The sequence below is a fragment of the Marmota monax genome, unplaced genomic scaffold (assembly GCF_021218885.2).
Source record: "Marmota monax isolate L192 unplaced genomic scaffold, Marmota_monax_Labrador192_F-V1.1 WCK01_AAM20220418_F8-fsc00018, whole genome shotgun sequence".
NCBI classification, from domain to species: Eukaryota; Metazoa; Chordata; class Mammalia; order Rodentia; family Sciuridae; genus Marmota; species Marmota monax.
This window is the reverse complement of record NW_026692201.1, coordinates 20,137,927-20,163,509: the sequence shown is the minus strand read 5'-3', so window position 1 is coordinate 20,163,509 and position 25,583 is coordinate 20,137,927. Positions and strand designations below refer to the sequence as shown.

Here is a 25,583-nt window from a genome sequence, read left to right as displayed (position 1 = left end):
GTACTTTGTCGAATGCTTTTTCCGCATCTATCGAGATGATCATATGGTTCTTATCTTTAAGTCTATTGATGTGATGAATAACATTTATTGATTTCCTTATATTGAACCAGCCTTGCATCCCAGGGATGAATCCTACTTGATCATGGTGCACAATTTTTTTGATGTGTTTTTTTTATCCGATTCGCCAGAATTTTATTGAGGATTTTTGAATCTAGGTTCATTAGAGATATTGGTCTGTAGTTTTCTTTCTTTGAGGTGTCTTTGTCTTGTTTCGGAATCAGGGTGATGTTGGCCTCATAGAATGAATTTGGAAGAGCTCCCTCTTTTCCTATTTCCTGAAATAACTTGAAAAGTATTGGTATTAATTCTTCTTTAAAGGTTTTGTAAAACTCTGCTGTGTACCCATCCAGTCCTGGGCTTTTCTTGGTTGGTAGTCTTTTGATTGCTTCTTCTATTTCATCCATTGATATTGGTCTCTTCAAATTGTGTGTATCCTCCTGACTCAGTCTGGGCAAATCATATGACTTAAGAAATTTATCGATGTCTTCACTATCTTCTATTTTATTGGAATATAGGTTTTCAAAATAATTCCTAATTATCTTCTGTATTTCTGTAGTATCTGTTGTGATGTTGCCTTTTTCATCCCCTATGTTAGTAATTTGAGTTCTCTCTCTTCTTCTCTTCATTAGCATGGCTAAGGGTCTGTGGATCTTATTTATTTTTTCGAAGAACCAACTTTTAGTTTTGTCAATTTTTTCAATAGTTTCTTTTGTTTCCATTTTGTTGATTTCCGCTCTGATTTTAATTATTTCTTGCCTTCTGCTACATTTGCTGTTGTTTTGCTCTTCCTTTTCTATGTGTATTTTACTATGCAGTCTAATGGAAAATTGTTAAACCAGTTGTGTATCTCTGGTTCTAAAGTTAAAGCAGAGTTGAAAATTTGAATGTAGAAGATAGTGACTGCACCGTGACTACAATAATCAATGTCAGAACATCCTTAAATCTTTTCTTCTGTAACAAGGGCAGAGTCAGCTAAAATGTTTGATTAAATCATGCATGGCATAACAAAAACCTTTCAACTTTATCGGTCTTTGTCTATGAATATACCTGACTCATCACCACAGTGCTTTTCCACCCAGCCCCACTCACTCAGCTGCTATTCCTGCCTCACACAAATAGTTAAGACTAGTCACAGTTTCTGGTAATGGTTGTAGAGTTTTATACTTCATGTTATTTTTTAGCACAAGAAGTTCATAACTTTTGAATATGTGAGATCTACAAAATAAAAATGGAGGGCATTCTCTCTGTATACTCTGAAACTCTTTGTGGACTGTGATTGTTTCATATTTGTGTCATGAGCATTCATTTCTAAGAAGCAATCACATCACTTTTGTAAAATGTTTTTTTAAATGACAACAAAAAGGAACAAAAAATAGTCCTTCACAATCTTAATTTGAAGCTAAGGAAATTTTTTGTTGGTAACACTGCTACATTCTAGCTTTTTTGTATATGTGTTATAAAAGTAAAAGCATCTTGTTATTCACAAATAGCTATTTTTTAACCCATGTTATTTTTCTCCATTATTCCCTATGCAAATAAAGATGGTATTATTATCTATTATGAAAATTATTTCACAGAACACTAGATGATTCTCTTTTAGTAACTTCATTGATTTGATTAGCTTTTTTCCATGCTTTAATAACTTTAATGTTTTTATTGTATTATTAGTTTTTCTTTACTATGTAACTTATCTTTTATGTCTTATTTTGCTTATATATTTAGCACTTGAAGATCCACATGAAAGATTGACAGTTCAATCACTTCAGTGTTGTTTTGAGGTAGTTTTCAGTGAACTAACTTGCAATGTGTGATGTTAACTCTCTCAATACAAGGTGGGAGGCTGTTTCCTTACAATACTCAGCTACCAGAGTTTTCCTGGATCCCTGACTTACTTTCTAAGATCCAGAGAAGGACTTCCCAGTGACTAATCTCTGTCTCCTGTTTTTGTCTTTTGTCTTATTCCTTAAATAACATGGTTCCTGCTGTTCTGTACTTGCCCTTCTGATTGACTCTGCCTTTACATCACAATGCCTGCTCAGTTTGAACTTACTATGACACTTGAGAAAGAGGACAGATAAAGATCAGCACCCTTTAGTCTGCCTTGTTTTTTCTCTCTGGCTTGGATTCAATTCTTAGATCTTCTGTTCAGCTCTGTTGATTTAACTGTATTCAAGAAGTTTTGTTTCATTTCTTTTTTCCTTTGCAGCCTCTACTAGGAGTCTTCTCACATACTCGTGAACAAAACCTGTTCTTTTCTATCTGGAGCATGAACAATTTTAGGAGAGATGTATTTGGAAAAAACAAGAAAAAGATGACCTTTCTAGCCAGAGCAACAACTGACCAAAAGGATGACATTATGTTAACGACAGATCACCTTCACATCCAGATGTTTTCATAGATTTAACATACTCAGAGCACTGTGGACAGCTCATACATTAGCACATTACTTGGCACATAAGTACAAAATAAATGGTATCTATAATATCCATTTGGGCTTTCTTTATATCCTAGCTGGAAAGCTAAGACAGGAAATTCTAGCTAACTGTTTAATAAAGCCAATATATCTGAGCAGAAAAGTCAGTAAGTTCAGAGAGGACTGAGATCACTACGGTACAGAGTAGACAGACAAGACTTCTCCAATAATTGAGCCAAGCCAAGCGTTGCAAGGATTTTTACTACTAACTCTGCCTCCACTGTTTCCTGTTTCTTACCATAAGTGGGTCCTTTCAGTTGGTTTTGCCTACTAAAAATAAGCAATATTTTAAAGAGCTCAATAACACAAATCCTGACACTTTGTGCCTTTCTACTTAAAACAATTCATAAAGAAAACCACTCTTAATTCCAAAGATCCTATTAATAGATATCTCTCTTCTTTGGGTGAATATAGCTGTCCTGTTCTTGTGACAGAATCTCTTGTCTTCCATTTAACTTATAAATACATGGGAGCCTGGGACCATGTGTTTCTTATTCTTAATCTGTAATTCCCTGTGGATAAGACTGGCCTGATTCTTACATTATAATCTAATCACTTTCTAAGAAGTCCCCATATTTGTTGAAGGTGATGGATTAGCCTTTCATTCGCCCCAGCCCAAACAGTGCTTGTTGTCTTAAGCATTCCCATCAGCTGCTTTCCTCTGACTTCAATTTCTGTTCCAACCAAATATGCTCCTGCTTGTTTTCCCTAATCACCCTACTGTGAGAGCATATTAAATAATACTTTTAAGAAGATGCAAGACTTATCTTAAGAATATAAACTTTTCTTAGTGGTTTCTATGCATTAACCAGGAGATGCAAACATCGGCCAATCAGATCTAACCAAGTACAGAGAAAGTCTTCACTAAGAGCACCCAAGTTAATTTCAAACCCCATCAAATTAATATAGCTTTACTTTTCAGTTTTGTCAATGTTTTGAGTCATTATGTTTTAACACATTAATATAACAAGCCTTAGTTCAAATTCATGTAGATTTACTTTTTTCCAATTCACTGAAAACATTTTTATTCAACTCTTGTTTCTAAACAACTAATGTATTTTTTCTTTGTGGTTCTCTTGTGCAGATGGGCTGTTTTTAATGTTATTAATATGTAATTGCTCTCTTTCATATGTCTTCATGATCTACTTTTCATTCTGTTTGGCAGACACTGGTTGTTTTGTGATTTTGAGAAAAAAAATCGCTTGTAGGTATAACATAGAAAGAGTAAATACCAGCAAAATTATTTTAAACGGAATTCTGTGTATTCCAAACTGTTTTTCATAGACTATTATCTTAAAACCTAATTCAAGGTGAACATGGAATTCTTTTCACCATTAATGCTGCAAAGATTCATTTTTAAATCTTAAATGACTATTTCTTGGTTTCCCATTATATGCCAGATATGGTTCCAGGTGCTGAGGATCTAATGGTGAACAGACAGACAAGGATTCTGCCTTTAACCAGCATACATTCTAGCAGAGGTTGTAAGTACAAATAATACCACAAATGAATCAGATACATAGTCTGTGGAGATGGCAGTTGATTCCCTGATTCTTCTTCTCCCACTGCCATTGTTTCAAGACCTATCTACAACTATTGAGTTTGATTTAATGTTAGTCTACTACCCTCTTCTAGGAAGAAGTACATAAAGGCCTTATTCTGATATGAGAGAGAAAAGATGGAGAGGCACCTGGGAAGGTCAAGGTTCTCATTTTAGACTAGAAATAAATGGACATTATTTTAAGAATTATAAAGTATTATCATACTTTAAGCAAACATTGAGCACTATATCAGTTATGTTCCAGGCTTTATAACCCCTACATACCCTAGTTAGAGAGATAGAGACATAAAATAAATAACTACTGATATTTACTGATAGTAACATTATTACTGGTAATATTACAATAAAAAATGTATTAAGTACAATGGGAGTACCACAAAGGCAGTAACAAACTCTTGTCTGCCTGAGGTAAGGCTCACCATCAGATGACACCTAAACTGAGTCTTAAGGGTGATGGGAAGCACAGCATACTTCATTTTTTCCACAAATACTTACAGAGCACTTTTTAATGTGCCTGATACTATGGTAAACACTGTAGACACAGCAGTGAACCAGATAGAGTCCCTCTTGGCAGTACAGAAACACAATAAATGAATAGACATAAATATATATATATATAAGTCTTTTCAGAAAAGGAACAGAGAGTAGCAGGGATGCAAATTTTTTAAATTCAGGGACATCATCTCTAATTAGATAATATTTGAGTAGAATGCTGAATGATATGAAAGAATAAGACCAAGAAGTAGGGGAAACTATTTCAGACAGAAGGAACAGCGTGAACAAAGGACATAATGAGCATAAAAGGGTAGCATTTATATGCAATATGAGATAATCTTTGCTGAAATGTGGAGTATCAAGGGACCAAAGGGTGTAGAGCCACATGTATCATGTTCAAGAATGTAAATGCCCACTTTGTCAACTGGGAAAAGAGGGACTAGATTTTGAAGATAGTTTAAGAAGAAAATAACACATACTTTTGCTTGATATGGATAGGTTTTGATAGGTATGATTTGGTATTTGGAAAATTATCCCTAGCAATAGTATGCAGGATGAATCTAAATAAGAAGCACAAGAAGCCAGTTATAAGATTATTGTGATTTTACAGATGAGAAATTATGTGGCTTGAATTAAGTTAGTAAATGAGGCTCACGTGGAGATGGTAGAGTTTAATTGCTTTAGGAGAACTAGTTTATAAGATTTGGTGTTCAGTGGAATATGGGAAAGGTCAAGAACAACTCCAGGGCTTAAGTGTGGGTGGCTGAGTGGGTGGTAATGCCATTAACCAGCTCATAAGTCCCTGGAAGTTGGGTGGCAGATTTAGAAGCTCAGAAAAATGAATCTTATTTGGGGCAGTGGAAATACAGGACTGGATATTAGAAGAGTATCAGGTATGGAATACATATTTGGCTGTTACTGGCATCTCATATAAATTTTAAAAGGAGAAGCAACAAAAAGAAGTATCTGTCAGAAACTACAGAGAAAATGAGTAGGATGAGAATTTTTTAAATGCCATTGGATTTGACAGTTGGAAGTGTATCAGTGACTTCAAGAAGATCTGGTTCAGTGGATGTGCATGGAGACAAGGCCATATCATGATTGGGTTAAAGAATGAAGGAGTAAGAGGCTGAGATCATCCCACCAAAGTCACTGTCCTTTTCTTCCTTGAAAGTGTTAAACCTTAGGTCAGATATTTTCTTTCTCCTCCCTCCTTAGATTTCTTAGGACTGGATGCTGTAGTTAGGGCATAATGGAGGTACAAATTAAGATCCTTTGGTCTTTAGTGGGAGAGTGGTCACAGATAGAGGAACCTGAAGTTGTTAAGTTAGATACTGCAGGGAATATCCTTATGGGGGAACAGCAAGTACAGTCCAGAGACCTGTATCCAGAAGAAGAAAAAAACACAGGTAGGTCTCTGTTTTATGAGGACTTGCAGGGCTAGTGGGAGAAACATGGAATTAGTTAAGAAACTCCACCCTAATGAGAGAGTGGAATCTGGTCGAGTATGGGGGTGGGGTAGAATCTGAGGCAGTAAACTGATGTTATCTAGAAATTCAAGTACATGTGTCTAGATTTTGTAGGGCACTGGGACTGAGGATGTTCAAAGAAGGGACTGTTGGCAGTACTTTTGGCAATAAAGATAGTAGAGACGGAATAGTTAATGGATCACAAGGTCGCCCTTAGACCTGTCATGTGGATGTTTAATTAATATTTGTGAAGCCAAAGGGCAGTTCAGAGGATGTGGGAGGAAGGGATTAGATATCAGAGTTTCTGAAGAGCTATAAGTAAATACCTGAGTTGCATTCAGGGATAGATGGAGGCTCCGACTAAAGATCCCCAAACCACTTGGAGGGCCAGAACTCTAGGTTGTACCTTGGTAGGAGTTGAGAATAATGCTCAGATAGAGGGACTCACTCCCTTAACCTCAAAGACCTGAGGAGTTACCATTGAATGGATTTGCGAGATATCCCACTTCTGCACTCAAAAAAAACACACCCTTAGCCCTCTTGCTTGCCACTCTGTCTCCTGCCCCCCCCGGGGGGCGGGGCTCGAGGGCAAGGCTGGTAGCTGTTTCAGTCCTCGAGAGCCATCAGTTCCTACCAGACTCTTGCTGGGGGAGCCGGCCTACCCCATGGCAGGACACAGGACCTCAAACTTGAACCCCCTTCAATCCAGTGGCGGGGGTGGCTCCGGAGGGCCAGTGTCCATGAGGGTTGACACTCCAACCTTATTGAGTGCCCAGGTGGCTCCTGGCAGGATGATGGTCCAGCCAGGAGTTGGGCCAGGCATTTTCCCAGGCCCTGACATGTGGGGGGTGCCCCTGGGTCCCCTGCCTTATGAATTCCGGGGCAGGATGACCTCCTGTGGAGCTGGCGAAATAGGAGTCTGGTGCCAGAGGCCCCCCGAGGGCACTTGTTCTGGACCTTACATTGCTCTGCGGAGCCTCCCGAAATTGGCACTGCCCGAAGATGTCTTAGCTATTAAAAAGGAGATGGAGCAGCTGGCTAAAGAGCTGAAGCTGAAGAGGATGACCCTAGGGTATTCGCAGGCGGATGTGGGGTTCGCCGTGGGAGCTATGTTTGGAAAGGTGCTTAGCCAGACAACCATATGCCGCTTCGAGGCCCAGCAGCTCAGCCTCGCCAACATGTGGAAGCTGCAGCCGCTGCTGAAAATGTGGCTAGAGGAAGTGGATGCCAAGAACCTTCTGGGCTTATGCAAAATGGAGATGATTCTGCAGCAAGCTCGGAAACGGAGACGGGCAAGCAGGGAGAGACGAATCAGAAACAACCTGGAGAAACTCTTCCTGCAGTGCCCAAAGCCTACACCCCAGCAAATCAGCCGCATCGCTGGGCACCTCCGACTGCAGAAGGACTTGGTCCAAATTTGGTTCTATAACCGGAACCAGATGGGCAGTCGGCCAATCAACGACGCCTTCCCACTGGAGAATGTGGGAATGGCCAGGCCTCCTTTCCCACCAGCGTGCTTTCCCCTGGCACCAGGGCTCCATTTTGATTTCCCCCACTATGGGGGGTCCTACCTTACACCCATGTACTCCTCTACCCGTTTTCCTGGGGGAGGAGCCCTGCTCTGTGCCCCGGCCACCACTCTGGGCCTCCCCAGGCTTTCAAGCTGAGGGGCCTGTCCCATTGGGGAAGATAAGAGAGGGAGGGAAAGGGAAAGCTGGGGAAGTCCCTGGGATTCATTTCAGGGCCGTTAGCCTTTTGTTAAGAATATGTACCAGGAAATGAGGGTGGGAATTGTTTAGGAAAAAATTGGGAGGGAAGTTGAAGTTTACAACTGCTTTGTTTTTCCCTAATATTGATTTGAAGACATATTACAATATATAGTTAGTTTCTATATTTTGTTTCTTTTTTTTTTCTTTAATTCATCGAAGATTGTGTCTGTTTCTTGTGGTTATCAGGAAGCAGTGGATTTGATTTTTTTTTTCTCATAAACACAATACTGAGTCAAATCAAGTCAGGAAGACTACTTCAATATACCATTTTTTTAAATTAAAAACCATCAGCACTTTGCATAAACATAAAATCCAGGATAATAGTATCCCCTGCAGAAAGGCTTGAGAATAGCATAGGAAAGGTGTACACACAACCCACCCAGAGCCCTTGCTGAAACACATGAGTTTACTTGGAAGCTATCTTTTTTTCTAATTCACGTTTTTATTTGCAGTGCCCCAGCTTTGTGTGGAGGGTCTCAGTTGAACTGTCCACTTTATGCCGTCCCATGAGTTTATCTCCTGTCCTGACGCTGAAGTCACTCTATTCTAAACCCCTTTATTACTGAGATTGACAGGCTGAACAACTGTAGCTTCAGCCCCACCTCCAGCATACTTCTCTGGGTTTCAGCTCCATTTGGTTTGTCCCCTGAAAATTTTCTGTACTTTCTTCTAAATTCAGAAATACTTGTGAGAGTATGTTTGTGATACTTGATATAACTCCTGTTTGCTTTTGCTATTGTACATCTTAAATCTCTTCTCCAACATTTTCACTGATATTGGTTCTTTTCTACTTTTCCACATTCATTTTGGTCAGTTTTGATTATCATATACTCAGTGTAAATCATAATCCCTATTTAGGGCTGGGAATGTAATTCAGTGGTAGAGTTCATGCTTAGCATGCACAACACCCTGGGTTCAATCCCTAGCACCAAAAAGCAAAAACCAAAATCTTCTTTCAGATCTACTGCCACACGTATGCAAGTATTATCTGTCTTATAATTCTATTCCTATATATTATATCTGCGGTTATGAATTCTTTTTTACTTATTAATCTTATCAGTTTTTGCCTTTTCTTTTTCCTTAGTAAGTCTTGCAAGGAATTTGTCTAGACATATATTTATCATAATTTTTAATGCATTGTACAAATTAATGAGTTTCACTATGGCATTTCCATACATATATGTATCATGTTTTGATCATGTCCACCCTCCTTTCTCCCCTTTGTCTCCCCCTCCCCTGAATCTCCTTCCCCTTCCGTAGTAGTCTCTCTTCTACTTCTAGATTATCTTTTTTTTTCCATACATAAGAGAAAATTTGCAATATGTACCTTTCTGGGTCTTTGGTAAATATGCTGTCTTTTCTCCTGTGTATGTTTTTAGTACCTTCATTGAGAGTCGGTTGGCTGAAAATGTATAGGTTTATTTCTGGGTCCTCTATTCTATCTCACTGATCTGTTTTTATGCCAATACCATGCCTTTTTTGTTACAATGGCTGTGCTGTATAATTTGAAATCAAGTATTGGATTGCCTCCAAAATTGCTCTTTTTGCTGAAGGTTGGTTGCTTTGGCTATTCAGGGTCTTTGTGCTTCAATATGAATTTTTAAATTATTGTTTCTACATTCGGTAGAGAATGTCATTGGTACTTTCATGGGGATTGCATTGAATCTATACATCACTTTCAGTAGTGTGACAATTTTAACTTTAATCTTCCCATTCCATGAATATGGTCTTTCCACCTGCTAGCATCTTCTTTAATTACTTTCTTCAGTATTTTAAGATTTTTATGATAGAGGTCTTTCATCTTCTTGGTTAGGGTTATTTCTAGCTTTTTGTTTATTCCTAGTCTTTGTTAGGGTGTGTGTGTGTGTGTGTGTGTGTGTGTGTGTTGTAATGGTATTGTTTTCCTGATTTCTTTCTCAGTGAGTTCATTACTGGTATTTTCAAAAGCTACTAATTTTTGTATGTTGACTTTGTGTCCTGCTACTTTGCTGAATTTATCTGTTCTAAGTCTTTTGGTGAAGTCTTTAGGGTTTTCTAAATATAGAATCACTCTGTCAGAAAAAAAAGAAAAAAAAGTATTTGACTTCACATTTCCTGTTTGCATAACTATGATTTCTTTCATTTATTTAATTTTTAATTGCTCTGTCTAAAATTTCAATTACTATATTGAGTAAGAGTGGTAAGAGTGGACACTCTTGTGGTGGTCCTGATTTTAGAGAAAATGTTTTCAGTTTTATCTCATTCAGTATAATGTTGGCTATGGGATACTCATTATTGTACTGGAGCCTATCTCTCCCTTCACATCCTATGGTGTTTGTTTTATAAAATTGGGTGCTCCATGTTCAGTACATGAATATTTACAATCATTATATATCTTCTTAAAGAATTGTTCCCTTTATCAGTACATATCATCCTTCTATACCTAATTTATTCAGGGATTTTATCATGAAGGGATATTAGATTTTATCAAAGGCTTTTTCTGCATCTGTTGAGATGATTTTGTGATTTGTATCTTTGATTCTATTTGTGTGCTATATTATATTTATTGATTTGTGAATGTTGAATCAATTTTGCATTCCTGGAATTAAACCACTTGATCATTAGTGTGTACTCATTTTAGTATGCTCTTGAATTCAATTTTCAAGTGTTTATTGGGGATTTTTTTTATCCATGTTCACCAAGGATATTGACCTATAGGTTTTTTTTTTTTTTTTTTTTGGTTTTGTTTTGTTTTGTTGTTGTTGTTGTGTCCTTATCAATTTTGGACAGCAGGATAATAATGTCTTCACAAATTGAGTTTGGAAGTGTTCCATCCCTTTCTGTGTTATGGAATAGTTTGAAGTGCATTTGAAAGTCCAGTAAAATTCAGCAGTGAATCTGTCCAGTTCTTTGCTGGGAGACTTTGTATTACTGCTTCAGTGTCATTCATAGTTATTGATCTGCTTAGTTTATATCCTCTTGGTTCAGTTTTGATGGGTCATATATGTCCAGAAACTTGTCCATTTCTTTTAGATCTTATAGTTTATGGGCATATAGTTTTTTAAATTATTCCCTAATAGTCCTATTGATTTTGATGGTATCTATTGTAATATACTCTTTTTCATCTCTAGTGGTACTTTTTGAGTTTTCTTTCTCTTTAGCTAAGGATTTGTCAATTTTATCTTTTAAAAGAAGGAACTCTTTGTTTTAATGATACTTTGTATCATCCTTTTAGTGTCTATTTCATTTATGTCTGTCCTGATCTTTGTTATTTCTTTCCTTCTATTTATTTTGAATTTAGTTTGTCCTTGGTTTTCTAAGACTTTGAAATGCATCATTAAGTCATTTATTTGAGCTCTCTCACTCTCTCTCCCTCTCTCATAAGTATAAACTGTCCCCTTAGTTCTACATTTGCTGTCACACAAGCTTTGTGTTTTGTGTTTCCATTTTCATTTCATTCTAGGAAATTTTTAGTCTCCCCACCCTGATTTCTTCAAAAACCCGCTATTTGTTTAGAAGTGTATTGTTCAATCTCCATGCATTGGTATGATTTTTATAGTTTCTCTTGCTGTTGATCTCATTTCACTATGATGTGATAAGATGCAAAAAATTATTTCAACATTTTTAAATTTGCTAAGACTGCTTTATGGCCTAATATATGATCTATTTTGGAAAAAGTTCCATGTGCTTATGTAAAAAGTGTGTTCTGCCACTCTTGAATGGGATGTTCAGTAGGTATCTATAAAGTTCATTTGATCCTAGTGTAATTTATCTCTGTTGTTTCTTTGTTGATTTCTTTCACCTGGATAATCTATCTGTTGGTAAGCGTTGAGTAATGAAGTTACTCATTATTATATTGGGGCCTATCTCTCCCTTCACATCTTATGGTGTTTGTTTTATAAAATTGGATACTCCATGTTCAGTACATGAATATTCACAATCATTATATCCTCTTAAAGAATTGTTCCCTTTGTCAGTATATAGTGATTTTATCTTTTCTAACTGATTGGACTGAAAGTCTTTTTTATCAGACATTAGTATAGCTACTCTGCTTTCTTTCAGCTTCCATTTGCTTAGAATATCATTTTTTACTCTTAAATTTTGGGCCTTTGTCTTTTCTGGTGAGGCAAATTTTTTGCAGGCAGCATATTGTTGGGTCTTATTTTTAATCCACCCAGCCTGTCTACATCTTTAATTGGAGAATTAACATCATTTACATTTTATTATTGAAATGTACTTGTTTCTCTCATTTTGTTGTTTTTCTTCCTGTTGTTTTGAATATTTTGTTTGTTATTTCCTCTCCAATTTATTTTAGAGCTTGATAGTTTTCTGTATTAGTGATGTTTCTTTCCAGATTCTCATGTGCTTCTCTACACTTCTGGTAAGATTTATTTTTCCCATGCTTCATGATTGTTTGTCATTTTTCTTCTTCTGGCTAGAGAATTTTCATTAGTTTACTAGTCATGAATTCCCTTAGTTTGTTCTTATTATGTAAGGCCTTTATTTCTACTTCAATTCTGAAGAATAACTTTGATGGATAAAGTAATCTAAGTTGGCAGTTATTTTCTTTCAAACTTTGAAATGCATCATTTCGTGCTTTCCTGGCCTAATTTAGAATTTCTAACCTGCTGTTACTCTGATAGATTTGCCTTTATATGTGGCTTGGTGCTTCTTTCTTGAAGCTTTTAATATGCTTTCTTTGTTGTGTGCTTTTTGCAGTTTAACTATAATGCAAAATGAAGGCATTCTTTTCTAGTTATGTCTATTTGGGGTTCTAAATACTTCTTGTACCTGGTTGTCCATGTGGTTGCCAAGATTTGGGAAATTTTATGCTGTCATTCTACAGAATGGGTTTTATATGTCTTCAGTCTATAGGTCTCTTATCTATTTGAATTATGCATATGTCTGTTCTTTAAATAGTGTACCAGAGATCCTATATATTCTGTTTGTTCTTTCTTTTCTTTTCTTTATTACTGTCTGAATGTGATAATTTCCCAACCTTATCTTCAAGTCCTGATGTTTGTTTTTTTTTTTTTTTCATTCTACACATTCTGTCTATTGGTGAGGCTTTCAATTGAGTTTTTAAAATGACTTTTTGAGCTTTTCATTTTCTTGATTTCCATTTGGTTCTTTTTAAAAATCTCTATCTCTGCATTGAATTTCTCATCCATATCCTTCATCTTTTCCATAATCATCTGTTAATTTGTATCCTCTTGGATTTCACTGAGCTTTTAAAAAAATCATTCTTTAGAATTCTTCATCCAGTATTTTATACATTTCAGTATCTTTGGAATCAGTCAGTATAGATGTATCTATTTATTTTAGGTTGTCATATTGTCTTGTTTTTAATTTTTCTTGTGTTTCCGTATTGATATTTGTATATTTAAATGTAAGGACCTTCTTAATAAGCAACCTTTTCTTGATATCGGTTTCTTGTGTAATGATAAGTTTATTTACATTTGGACTTTATAGTATAGTTTCCCTGTGGCTTCTTTGGCTGTGGTTAGAGGGTTTTGACATGATGTATACTGTGTCAGAGCCTGGGGGACCTTCTTTCTGTATAAGAGTGGCAAGAATATGGTCCTTCTGGTAGTTCAGGCAGGCATGATGTAAACAGTAGAATATGTGAGGTGCGCCCTCTGTGGTTATTCCTCCAATCTTGTCAGCAATGTGTGGGCTGATAGGATATAGGAACAATCTATGCTGAACTCCCTCATAGATTCATTGTCCACACCATTGTGTTATTCCTCTCTACTCTTGCTATGGTAGTGAATTTCGAGGAGCATGACTTCATACCACTCCTTGCTGTACTTACTTAGAACAAAATCTATGATTAGGGCCTCTTAACTCCCTATTTTTTTTAAGTAAGTTGAATATCTATCAAGGTTCAAGTGGGGTTCTTTGTGACTATTGTAAGATTGTAAGTGTAGTTTTTCTGACTTGGGCTGGAAGTTTAGCTCAGCAGCAGCACCCCCATCCAAACTACTCAAATGGTGGCTGTGCTTGATCCCCAGGATCACATAGAAAGAAGGAAACAACTAGCAGATAATAAAATAAAGAAGATAATAAAGTATAAAGAAATGAAGCCACACCACCATTAACAACAGAAAACAAACAGGCAAAAAGTACATGGAATGAACAAAAAGGTAAAAAAGAATTAATTTAAAAAAATAGAAGTTAAAACAGAGGAGAAATAGAACTAAATGGAAAATAGGAACTTTTTAAACATTAAAAAAGCAATAAAGAGGGCTGGGGTTGTGGCTCAGCAGTAGAGCACTTGCCTAGCATGTGCGAGACCATGAGTTCTATCCTCAGCACCACATAAAAATAAATAAAATAAAGGTATTGCATCCAAAAATAAATCAATAAATAAAGAGGGAAAACAGTAAAAGATAAAAATGTAGGGGAAAGGGAAAGGAAAAAAAATTAGGTATTAAGAGAAAAAGAAAACACAGGTATATAAACATATACAAATACAAAGAACAGCAATAATAATATCTTAATAAAAGTTTTCTCTCCACCAAGGTACTTTATTATACAGGCAAGAGTGGATGATCATAATCCATACCAATCAGAATTTCTCTCCATGCCTTCTTAGGCTGTGTCCCCTTTGGAGAGAGCAAAGGGTGGGAGTTATTCACCCTCTTCTTTCCTTTGTTGTGCTTATATGGCAATCAGCAGTAGTTATGGCCAGAACCATTGGAATACTTCTCAACTCCCCTGAACACCAAAATGAGCTAAAGCAGAACTCCGAGCTCTGCAGGGAAAGATTCACTCTGCAATTATTTGAGCTGCACACTCTAGGAGTAGGGAAGACACCAACTTTGTAGTATGTCACTAAGTTAGCGTGGTGTGCACCCAGGCCTTTTTTTGCAGGGCTGACACTGGGTACTGCAGTATGCCTAGGACTCTGGCATCTTCTGTGCTACATTCTCTTCCTTGTAAGGAGATATCCTGTTTCTATTTCATAGGATTATAATAACAATGCCATTACTTTCTTCCTCAGTGCTGCCATCATCATTGCACCCACAACCAGGGGATCTAGGCCCTGTGATGGTATAATCCTCGTTCTTACAATATCCTTGTAAGATTAGGTGACCTACCACTAGGCAATGGAACCAAGTTTTAAATCACATCTCCCATACTCCACAGCATGGAACAGCCCCAGTTACACCTCAGCTTTGCAATGCTTTAAAAACAAAAATTCAGGTAAGCATGAAGTCCTTGCATTCTTCTGACTTTTTTAAAATTGCCTAATGATAAAGAACAAATTGTCACAAGTCATATTTTCAAAACACAAAATATTCATTGTTTCGGGTAGACAATGGATAGGTATAGATATTACATGAATCTATAAGATTAGATTGAGTCCTTAATCACATTGGAAATTTTATGGCCACAAGACAGGTGCAAATGAACAGTGTTTACCATAGTCTAGTGTCCCTCATGACACTGTCTAAAATAGAGCCCCACACATATGGAGAAGATTCATTTCGATACTGCAGCTTCTTTATCCTTGAGACTTATATAACTGCTCAAGGAAAACTTAATTCCTGCTCTTAATATTTCTTATTTTTGTTGTTGGGGATGAGGATAACTGAGGATTGAACCTGAGAGTTTTGGGATTTTTTTTGTTTTATCCCAAGACAGAGTCTCAATACAATGCTTAGGGCCTTGCTAAGTTTTGGGCTGATGCTGGCCCCAAATTTGCCATCCTTCTGACTCAGCCTCCCAAGTCACTGGGATTATAAGCATGCACCATAACACCTGGCTCTGCTCTTTATATTTCTGTTTAAGAAAATGTTTAAGCTAAGTGTTGTGGCATATGCCTGTGGTCCTGGCTACTTGGGAGGCTGTCATAAGAGGATCACCTGAATTTAAGAAATTCAAAAATAGCCCCAGCAACATAGCAAGGCCCTGTCTCAAAAACAAAAGCAAAATAAACAAAAAATAAATAAAGAGAATTAAAAGGAAAAAATCTGTTAGAGAAAAACCAAAATGTTTAGTAACATAAGTTCTTCTGACTCCTTAACTAAATACAATGAGATGGAGTCCACAAGTTCATGTCGGGGTAAAGCTGAATTAGTGCCTTGGTCTCTGCCCCACGATTTATAGCAGCCCAGAGAGATCATTTCCCTGCACATACATGCCACACAGATCCAGTGTGACAAATGTATACTTTTTTTTCTTGTCAGTGTCTGAAGAGAGAGTACTAAGGATACACATAAGTTAGTGTAAGCGAAATCAAACCTTAATTGCTTAGCTTTTGATTCAACAGATGATTAATCACTTACTATTGGATTATCCCACTAAAAGTCACACAGCACAAGCTGATTCCTTCCTTTTCCTATACAACCCTTTTGGAATGCTTTGCGGGGGAGATATTTCAACAGAAATCAGGTAGTATTTGATGAGGGTAAACTGATTGTCCTGTAAGCATTCAGCTTCTAAAAACTAGTAGCCACTGACCCAAGCTGCTCCTTCAATTCTTTTGCTACCTCTACAGATTTGAAGAAATTGTGATCGACTGTTAATATCAGGGAGTAACACTCATGGTCTGTAGCCCAGCCTAGTTACATCATTCACACATCTGCTCCATCTCTGCTTAGGTCAGTACTGACTGGCACATGCCATTAATCAGCCTTTACATAATTTGAAATGAGATTTTTCACCCCTGGTTTTCTTGAATTGCTATAAGAAGAAAAGACTAAGCCTTAGGAAAACTTTTATATTAAACTGATGTTGAATTTTTCAATGTTTTTTTCAAAGATTTTTTAAAGATATATACATGTAAACCACCATACTCTTGATTTTCTTCCATTTCAAGGATGCCACTGATAGCTTTAACGAGAACAATTTCAGTACAGTAGTTAGAGAGGCAGATGTCAGCAACAGTACAACGTCTTCATATGTACCAGATACCTTGATTTAAATAACAAATTCCACTGGGTGCAGTGGCACATGCCTACAATTCCAATGACTCTGGAGACTGGAGCAGGAGGATCACAAGTTCAAATCCAGTCTCAGCAATCTGGTGAGGCCTTAAACAACTTAGCAAGACCCTGTTTCTAAATAAAATATAAAAAAGGGCTGGGGAGGTGGCTCAGTAGTTAAGGACCCCTGGGGTCAATCACTGGTACAAAAAAATTAATTGATTAATTAATTCCAACCACTCCTTTCAATGGTCTTCACCATCATTCTGAAACTATTTATCAGATGTTTCCATTTTCTTATATTTCCTTTAGAAAAAGAAAGTTTTTATGTTTCTTTGTTGGTTTTTTTTTTTCTGCTGCCTTTCCTATCCTCTACTATCCCCCATCCCCTCCCATCCCATCTTCTCTCTCTACCCCATCTAATGTAATTCATTTCTCCCCCTTGTTTTTTTCCCCCCTTTCCCCTCACTTCCTCTTCCTATTTGTATAACCATGAGGGTCTCCTTCCATTTCCATGCAATTTCCCTTCTCTTTCCTTTTGCCTCCCACCTCTCACCCCTGTTTAATATTAATCTTCTTCTCATGCTCTTCCTCCCAACTCTGTTCTTAGTTACTCTCCTTATATCAAAGAAAACATTTGGCATTTCTTTATTAGGGATTGGCTAGCTTCACTTAGCATAATCTGTTCTAATGTCATCCATATCCCTGAAAATTCTATGATTTTGTCATTTTTTAATGCAGAGTAATACTCCATTGTGTATAAATGCCACATTTTTTTGATCCATTCGTCTATTGAAGGGCATCTAGGTTGGTTCCACAGTCTTGCTATTGTGAATTGTGCTGCTATGAACATCGATGTAGCAGTGTCCCTGTAGCATGCTCTTTTTAGGTCTTTAGGGAATAGACCAAGAAGGGGAATAGCTGGGTCAAATGGTGGTTCCATTCCCAGCTTTCCAAGAAATCTCCATACTGCTTTCCAAATTGGCTGCACCAATTTGCAGTCCCACCAGCAATGTACAAGTGTACCCTTTTCCCCACATCCTCGCCAGCACTTGTTGTTGTTTGACTTCATAATGGCTGCCAATCTTACTGGAGTGAGATGGTATCTTAGGGTGGTTTTGATTTGCATTTCTCTGACTGCTAGAGATGGTGAGCATTTTTTCATGTACTTGTTGATTGATTGTATGTCCTCCTCTGAGAAGTGTCTGTTCAGGTCCTTGGCCCATTGGTTGATTGGGTTATTTGTTATCTTATTGTTTAATTTTTTGAGTTCTTTGTATACTCTGGATATTAGGGCTCTATCTGAAGTGTGAGGAGTAAAGATTTGTTCCCAGGATGTAGGCTCCTTATTACCTCTCTTATTGTTTCTTTTGCTGAGAAAAAACGTTTTAGTTTGAGTAAGCCCCATTTGTTGATTCTAGTTATTAACTCTTGTGCTATGGGTGTCCTATTGAGGAATTTGGAGCCCGACCCCACAGTATGTAGATCGTAGCCAACTTTTTCTTCTATCAGATGCCGTGTCTCTGATTTGATGTCAAGCTCCTTGATCCATTTTGAGTTAACTTTTGTGCATGGCGAGAGAAAGGGATTCAGTTTCATTTTGTTGCATATGGATTTCCAGTTTTCCCAGCACCATTTGTTGAAGATGCTATCCTTCCTCCATTTCATGCTTTTAGCCCCTTTATCAAATATAAGATAGTTGTAGTTTTGTGGATTGGTTTCTGTGTCCTCTATTCTGTACCATTGGTCCACCCGCCTGTTTTGGAACCAGTACCATGCTGTTTTTGTTACTGTTGTTCTGTAGTATAGTTTCAGGTCTGGTATCGCTAGACCGCCTGATTCAACTTCCTGCTTAGCATTGTTTTTGCTATTCTGGGTCTTTTATTTTTCCATATGAATTTCATGATTGCTTTCTCTATTTCTACAAGAAATGCTGTTGGGATTTCGATTGGCATTGCATTAAACCTATAGAGAACTTTTGGTAATATCGCCATTTTGATGATGTTAGTTCTGCCTATCCATGAACAGGGTATATTTTTCCATCTTCTAAGATCTTCTTCTATTTCTCTCTTTAGGGTTCTGTAGTTTTCATTGTATAAGTCTTTCACCTCTTTTGTTAGGTTGATTCCCAAGTATTTTATTTTTTTTGAAGATATTTTGAATGGAGTGGTTGTCCTCATTTCCATTTCAGAGGATTTGTTGCTGATATACAGGAATGCCTTTGATTTATGCGTGTTGATTTTATATCCTGCCACTTTGCTGACTTCATTTATTAGCTCTAATAGTTTCTTTGTAGACCCTTTTGGGTCTGCTAGGTATAGAATCATGTCACCTGCAAATAGTGATAATTTAAGTTCTTCTTTTCCTATTTTTATGCCTTTAATTTCTTTCGTCTAATTGCTCTGGCCAGTGTTTTGAGAACTATGTTGAACAGAAGTGGTGAGAGAGGGCATCCCTGTCTTTTTCCAGATTTTAGAGAGAATGCCTTCAATTTTTCTCCATTCAGAATGATGCTAGCCTGAGGCTTGGCATAGATTGCTTTTACAATATTGAGGTATGTTCCTGTTATCCCTAGTTTTTCTAGAGTTTTGAACATAAAGGGATGCTGTACTTTGTCGAATGCTTTTTCCGCATCTATCGAGATGATCATATGGTTCTTATTTTTAAGTCTATTGATGTGGTGAATAACATTTATTGATTTCCATATATTGAACCAGCCTTGCATCCCAGGGATGAATCCTACTTGATCATGGTGCACAATTTTTTTGATATGTTTTGTATCCGATTTGCCAGAATTTTATTGAGGATTTTTGCATCTAGGTTCATTAGATATATTGGTCTGTAGTTTTATTTCTTTGAAGTGTCTTTGTCTGGTTTAGGAATCAGGGTGATGTTGGCCTCGTAGAATGAATTTGGAAGTTCTCCCTCTTTCTCTATTTCCTGGAATAGCTTGAAAAGTATTGGTATTAGTTCTTCTTTAAAGGTTTTGTAAAACTCTGCTCTATACCCATCCAGTCCTGGGCTTTTCTTAGTTGGTAGTCTTTTGATGGTTTCTTCTATTTCCTCAATTAATATTGGTCTGTTTAGGTTGTCTATATCCTCCTGACTCAATCTGAGCAGATCATATGACTTAAGAAATTTATCGATACCTTCACTATCTTCTATTTTATTGGAGTATAAGGACTCAAAATAATTTCTGATTATCTTCTGTATTTCTGAAGTGTCTGTTGTGATATTGCCTTTTTCATCCCGTATACTAGTAATTTGAGTTCTCTCTCTTCTTCTCTTCGTTAGCATGGCTAAGGGTCTGTCGATTTTATTTATTTTTTCAAAGAACCAACTTTTAGTTTTGTCAATTTTTTCAATTGTTTCTTTTGTTTTGATTTCATTAATTTCAGCTCTGATTTTAATTATTTCTTGCCTTCTACTTCTTTTGCTGTTGTTTTGCTCTTCTTTTTCTAGGATTTTGAGATGAAGTATGAGATCATTCATTTGTTGGTTTTTTTCTTTTTTTAAGGAATGAACTCCAAGCAATTAACTTTCCTTTTAGAACTGCTTTCAATATGTCCCATAGATTCCGATATGTTGTGGCTGTGTTTTCATTTATCTCTAAGAATTTTTTAATTTCCTCCTTGATGTCTTCTATAACCCGTTGATCATTCAGTAACCTATTGTTCATTCTCCAAGTGATGTATGCTTTTTCCTTCCTTCTTTTATCATTGATTTTCAGTTTCATTCCATTATGATCAGATAAGATGCATGGTATTATCTCTACTCCTTTATATTGTCTAAGAGTTGCTCTGTGACATACTATATGATCTATTTTTGAGAAGGATCCATGTGCTGCTGAGAAAAAAGTGTAACTGCTTGATGTTGGGTGGTATATTCTATATATGTCAATTAAGTCTAGGTTATTAATTGTGTTATTGAGTTCTATAGTTTCCTTATTCAACTTTTGTTTGGAAGATCTGTCCAGTGGCGAGAGAGGTGTGTTGAAGTCTCCCATGATTATTGTATGGTGGTCTATTAGACTCTTGAACTCGAGAAGAGTTTGTTTGATGAACATAGCTGCACCATTGATTAGGGCATATATATTTATGATTGTTATGTCTTGTTGGTGTATGGTTCCCTTGAGCAGTATGTAGTGTCCCTCTTTATCCCTTTTGATTAACTTGGGCTTGAAATCTGTTTTATTTGATATGAGTATGGACACTCCTGCTTGTTTCTGAAGTCCATATGAGTGATATGATTTTTCCCAACCTTTCACCTTCAGTCTATGTATGTCTTTTCCTATCAAATGCATCTCCTGTAGGCAGCATATTGTTGGGTCTTGTTTTGTGATCCATTCTACTAGCCTGTGTCTCTTAATTGGTGAGTTTAAGCCATTAACATTCAGGGTTATTATTGAGACATGGGTTGTTCTTCCAGTCATATTTGTTTATTGATGTTACTAAACATGGTTTGTTTTCCTCTTTGATTATTTTCCCCCCTTTACTGTCCTACCTCCCACTGTTGGTTTTCATTGTTAGTTTCCATTTCCTCTTCCTGTAATGTTTTGCCAAGGATGTTTTGAAGAGATGGTTTTCTAGCTGCAAATTCTTTTAATTTTTGTTTATCGTGGAAGGTTTTAATTTCATCTTCCATCCTGAAGCTTAATTTTGCTGGATACACAATTCTTGGTTGGAACCCATTTTCTTTCAGTGTTTGAAATATGTTATTCCAGGATCTTCTAGCTTTCAGAGTCTGTGTTGAAAGATCAGCTGTTATCCTGATTGGTTTACCCCTAAATGTAATCTGCTTCCTTTCTCTTGTAGCTTTTAAAATTCTCTCCTTATTCTGTATGTTGGGCATCTTCATTATAATGTGTCTAGGTGTGGATCTCTTATGATTTTGCACATTCGGCGTCCTATAGGCTTCTAGGATTTGGGATTTTGTCTCATTCTTCAAGTCTGGGAAGTTTTCTCGTATTATTTCATTGAATAGATTGCTCATTACTTTGGTTTGGACCTCTATACCCTCCTGTATCCCAATGACTCTTAAGTTTGGTCTCTTAATGTTATCCCATATTTCTTGGATGTTCTGCTCATGGTTTCTTAACAGTCTTGCTGAGCTGTCTATGTTCTTTTCCAGTTGAAATACTTTGTCTTCATTGTCTGATGTTCTATCTTCTAAGTGTTCTACTCTGCTGGTAGTATTCTCAATTGAGTTTTTAAGTTGGTTTATTGCTTCCTGCATTTCTAGGATTTCTGTTTGTTTTTTATTACCTCTATCTCCTTGTATAGTTGATCTTTTGCTTCTTGGATTTGTTTATGTAATTCATTGTTGAAGTGATCTTTCATTGTCTGATTTTGCTGTCTAATGTCTTCCTTGATACTCCAGATCATCTGAAGCATGTATATCCTGAATTCTTTATCTGACATTCCATCTGCTGCAGATATTACCTCTTCTAACGTTGAGTTGACCTGCATTGCTTGTGGTCATTTCTTTCCTTGTCTTTTCATACTGTTCGCGTTTCTTTCTGTTTGGTGAAACTGTTGTGTTATTGAATTTTCCCCCTATATATTTGTATTGCTCTCGTATAGTTGCAAAGTCTCCCTCGCAGGCGCGGGCAGTGGCTCTGCCCCTCCTCCAATTGGGGCAATGTGCCTACCATGCCGGCGGGCCCCTGGGCCTGTTCTGCCGGTCGGTAGCAGGTCCGCCTACCTTGCAGGCGCGGGCGGCGGTTCTGCCCCTCCGCGGTCCGCTGGGCCTGTTCTGTCTGTCGGTTGCAGGTCTGTCTGACTTGCAGTCGCGGGTGGCGGCTCTGCCCCTCCCCCTAACAGGGTGATGTGTCTGCCACGCTGGCAGGCCGCTGGGCCTATTCTGTCTGTGGTCGCAGGTCCACCTACCTTGCAGGCGCAGGGTTAGGCTCTGCCCCTCTGCAGGCCGCTGGACCTGTTCTGCCGGTGGGTTGCAGGTCCGCCTACATTGCAGGCGCGTGGGGCGGCTGTGCCCCTCGGCGGGTTGCTGGGCCTGTTCTGCCGGTGGGTTGCAGGTTCGCCTACCTTGCAGGTGCCTGGTTTGTTAATATTGTTTTTTGTTGCTGGGAATAGAACCTATGGCCTCATGCATGCTAGATAAGTGTTCTACCACTGAACTAGACCCTCAGCCCAAACTTAACCTGAAGACCTTGAACCCCTGTAGAATATAAACAGCATTTGTATCTCTGCATTTTTCTAAAGATGGTTGACAGCCTTCATAAAATTTTCAAAGGGGGCCCATTACTCTTTGTAGATCTACAGTTTCAGAATTAAAGAATCACCTTTCCTTTGGCCACCTTACTTTCAGAAATTTTTCCATAACACTGCCGAGAGAGAGAGAGAGAGAGAGAGAGAGAGAGAGAGAGAGAGAGAGAAAATCTGTAGGAAGGAAGGAAGGAAGGAGAGGGGAGGGGAGGGAAGAGGAGGGGAGAGGGGAGGGGTGAGATCTGTATTTTCTGGATATCCCTAGATCAGTGTAGTATTAAGTCCCTGAATCATTTTTTATGTAAGTCTTCCAAGTTCGGAACAAATACTACATTGACTATTACCTTTTTGTTCTTATACTTTTATCAATCTTTAACACTTTAATTACATTCTTACCATACATAATAATTTCTCCTCTTCCCTGAAGTTTTTTTATCTATTGTCTAAGAAAACATGAGCTGTTTCGATCTAGTCCTTATTCCAGACCATTACTTTTTTTCTTGAATCAGTACTTGTTTCTATAATTTCATATTTTTTAAGTGAATGATCTGTATATCATTCTTTGTTATACTAGAACTGTGTCACAGGGGTTCATTTTTCAGACTAGCTGCTCTTGTTTATGGCTTTCTTCTAGAAATAGTCTTGCTTACTAAACAGTATTGGTTTTCTTGGCAGAATCTGTTCATGATGAATTCTTTTCAGAGTAAAAAATGGTATTATCTATGTAGAACAATGTTTTTAAAGTGAAAACTACTATACCATTCCAATAAATTCCTAGTGTAATGAGGGGTTAGAACTTGACAAAGTGATTCTAAACTAAAAAATAAAACTCAGGAAAATAGTTCAGGAAATTTTGAAGATAGAGTTAGGTGGCTTTGTTCTGTCAGGTGTTATGAAAAACTACAATCATTTAACCAGTGTAAAAAAAGAGTGGCCAAAGTAACAGAAACAAATATTTGGTACTTCACCTATTGGTTTGTGAATCAGTACAACCTTCAATGAAAGGATACTAGGTCATTCTTATGAGAAAGTTTTAAAATATGTTTTTCTTTTGGTCTATGATTTCAACTTTTAAGATAAGAGGATTTTGTGTATTTGTGATATAATTTTAGCAATACGGGTGGTCACTATGGCATTTAAAATTTTTGACAACAAAATATTAGAAATAACCTACATGTTCAGCAAAGGATTAAATAATTAAAGTGTAATACGATGTTATAATTAAAACTGTTATAGAACTGCACAGTTTTTGACAAATAGAAAGTTTAGACTAGATTGTTGAATGAGGCAAAATAGTTTATTAAGCTTTGTAATGTTGTTTTTTAAAAAAATGTGTACAGTCCATAGAAAAAAATTTAAAGTTATGTATTGTTTGTGACTTTTTAAATTGTTCTATATGTATTTATTAGATATATATTTACAAAAATCCAAGAAATATTTTAAATTTTTTTTAGTTGCCAATGGACCGTTATTTTATTTATTTATGTGTGGTGCTGAGAATCGCATCCAGTGCTCTACACAATGCTAGGCAAGCGCCCTACCATTGAGTTACTGAGCTACAACCCCAGCCCCCAAGAAAAATTTTTAAAGCAAGGCTCTATGAAATCTAGAATTCAAAAAAAATTATTCTTCTTTGTCTCTGAACTAGCAATTTCTCATTACAAAGCAATATTTAAAAGAGTAAATATGACCTTTTCATTTTTTAGTCACATTTGTAATTTCTGTAAAAGAAGGCAGATTTCTAAATGGAGGAGTACTGGGAAATATAAGAGAGAAAGACTGCTAAAAATGAAAATATTTTTTAAAATCTGATGCCCATTAATGCTAAAGAGCTGTAGTGTAGCTAGTAAGTGAAGACACCTGCCATATGTCTGTTTTCCTGCACAACATGGTAATTTACAATTACAATTAATGTGTTTATATACCTCTGTACAGTTAACCCATATTTAGAATGTAATATAAACCCAAATCATTTTCATGTTTCTGTTTATTTTCCAGTTTTAAAAAGCATTTGAACATATCAAAATCCAGATTTTAACACAGTAGAGTCTTCCTAGCTTGTCATTTTTGGAGAAACCAAATGAATATAAAAGAGATCTATGGATTTCTCAGTTGGAAGGCAAGGTCAGTCCCTGAGAGTACATCCCCGGCCAGCTGAAAGATGAACTGTCATGAAGTGAATCCAACCTCAATACCCAATAAAATCCTTAAAATAAAGCCTTAACATTAACGTGTCTACAGCAGTGAAGAGAAACATGACAGGAAGCTTTGGGAGAGACTCCGTGGTTTGCCATCATAAGTCTATTGGGTGGTCACTCTGCCTCCTCACTTTTAGCTAAGAACCTTACAAAAGCAGAATTAACTACTTTGTCCTTAGCTTGGACTTCTTACGATTTCTTTCTACAGTTTCCAAAAAAATAACAAAATACAAACTAGTTTCACTTATTGCTATTGACTCTTCTACTGACTTCCTGCCAAAGACTGGTTGAAAAAGGAATATTTGGGACCTTCTGAGGAAATTACTACATTTCAGATTTGGTATTCCTCTCTGAAACTATATTGCCTATATGTCATTTCTTCTTCAAAAGATCAAAAAATTGATTAACAATTAGTCCTCTTT

General features: G+C 37.0%; 2 protein-coding genes across 8 annotated transcripts in view; both read left to right on the top strand.

The window, feature by feature from the left end:
- The window catches only part of Fam172a (family with sequence similarity 172 member A), a 487,335-nt gene that overhangs the window by 340,840 nt on the left and 120,912 nt on the right, over nt 1-25,583 (top strand). Inside the window, exon 12 of one of the 7 annotated variants that reach the window (XM_058574616.1) lies at nt 24,962-25,173. The exons of the other annotated variants lie outside the window; for them this stretch is intronic. Within the exon in view, the coding sequence (XP_058430599.1) occupies nt 24,962-24,978 (17 nt within the window). The 3' untranslated portion in view covers nt 24,979-25,173. Of the gene's footprint in view, nt 1-24,961; nt 25,174-25,583 lie in introns of those variants that run through there. 7 annotated transcript variants of the gene reach the window in all.
- On the top strand, nt 1,636-23,145 carry Pou5f2 (POU domain class 5, transcription factor 2). Its single transcript, XM_058574623.1, has one exon. The coding sequence runs from the start codon at nt 6,724-6,726 to the stop codon at nt 7,723-7,725; it is 1,002 nt and encodes a 333-aa protein (XP_058430606.1). The 5' UTR covers nt 1,636-6,723; the 3' UTR covers nt 7,726-23,145.

Bases quoted from the DNA above. Each gene is read 5' to 3' on its own strand.
- Pou5f2 (XM_058574623.1), top strand. From the start codon at position 6,724: ATGGCAGGACACAGGACCTCAAACTTGAACCCCCTTCAATCCAGTGGC.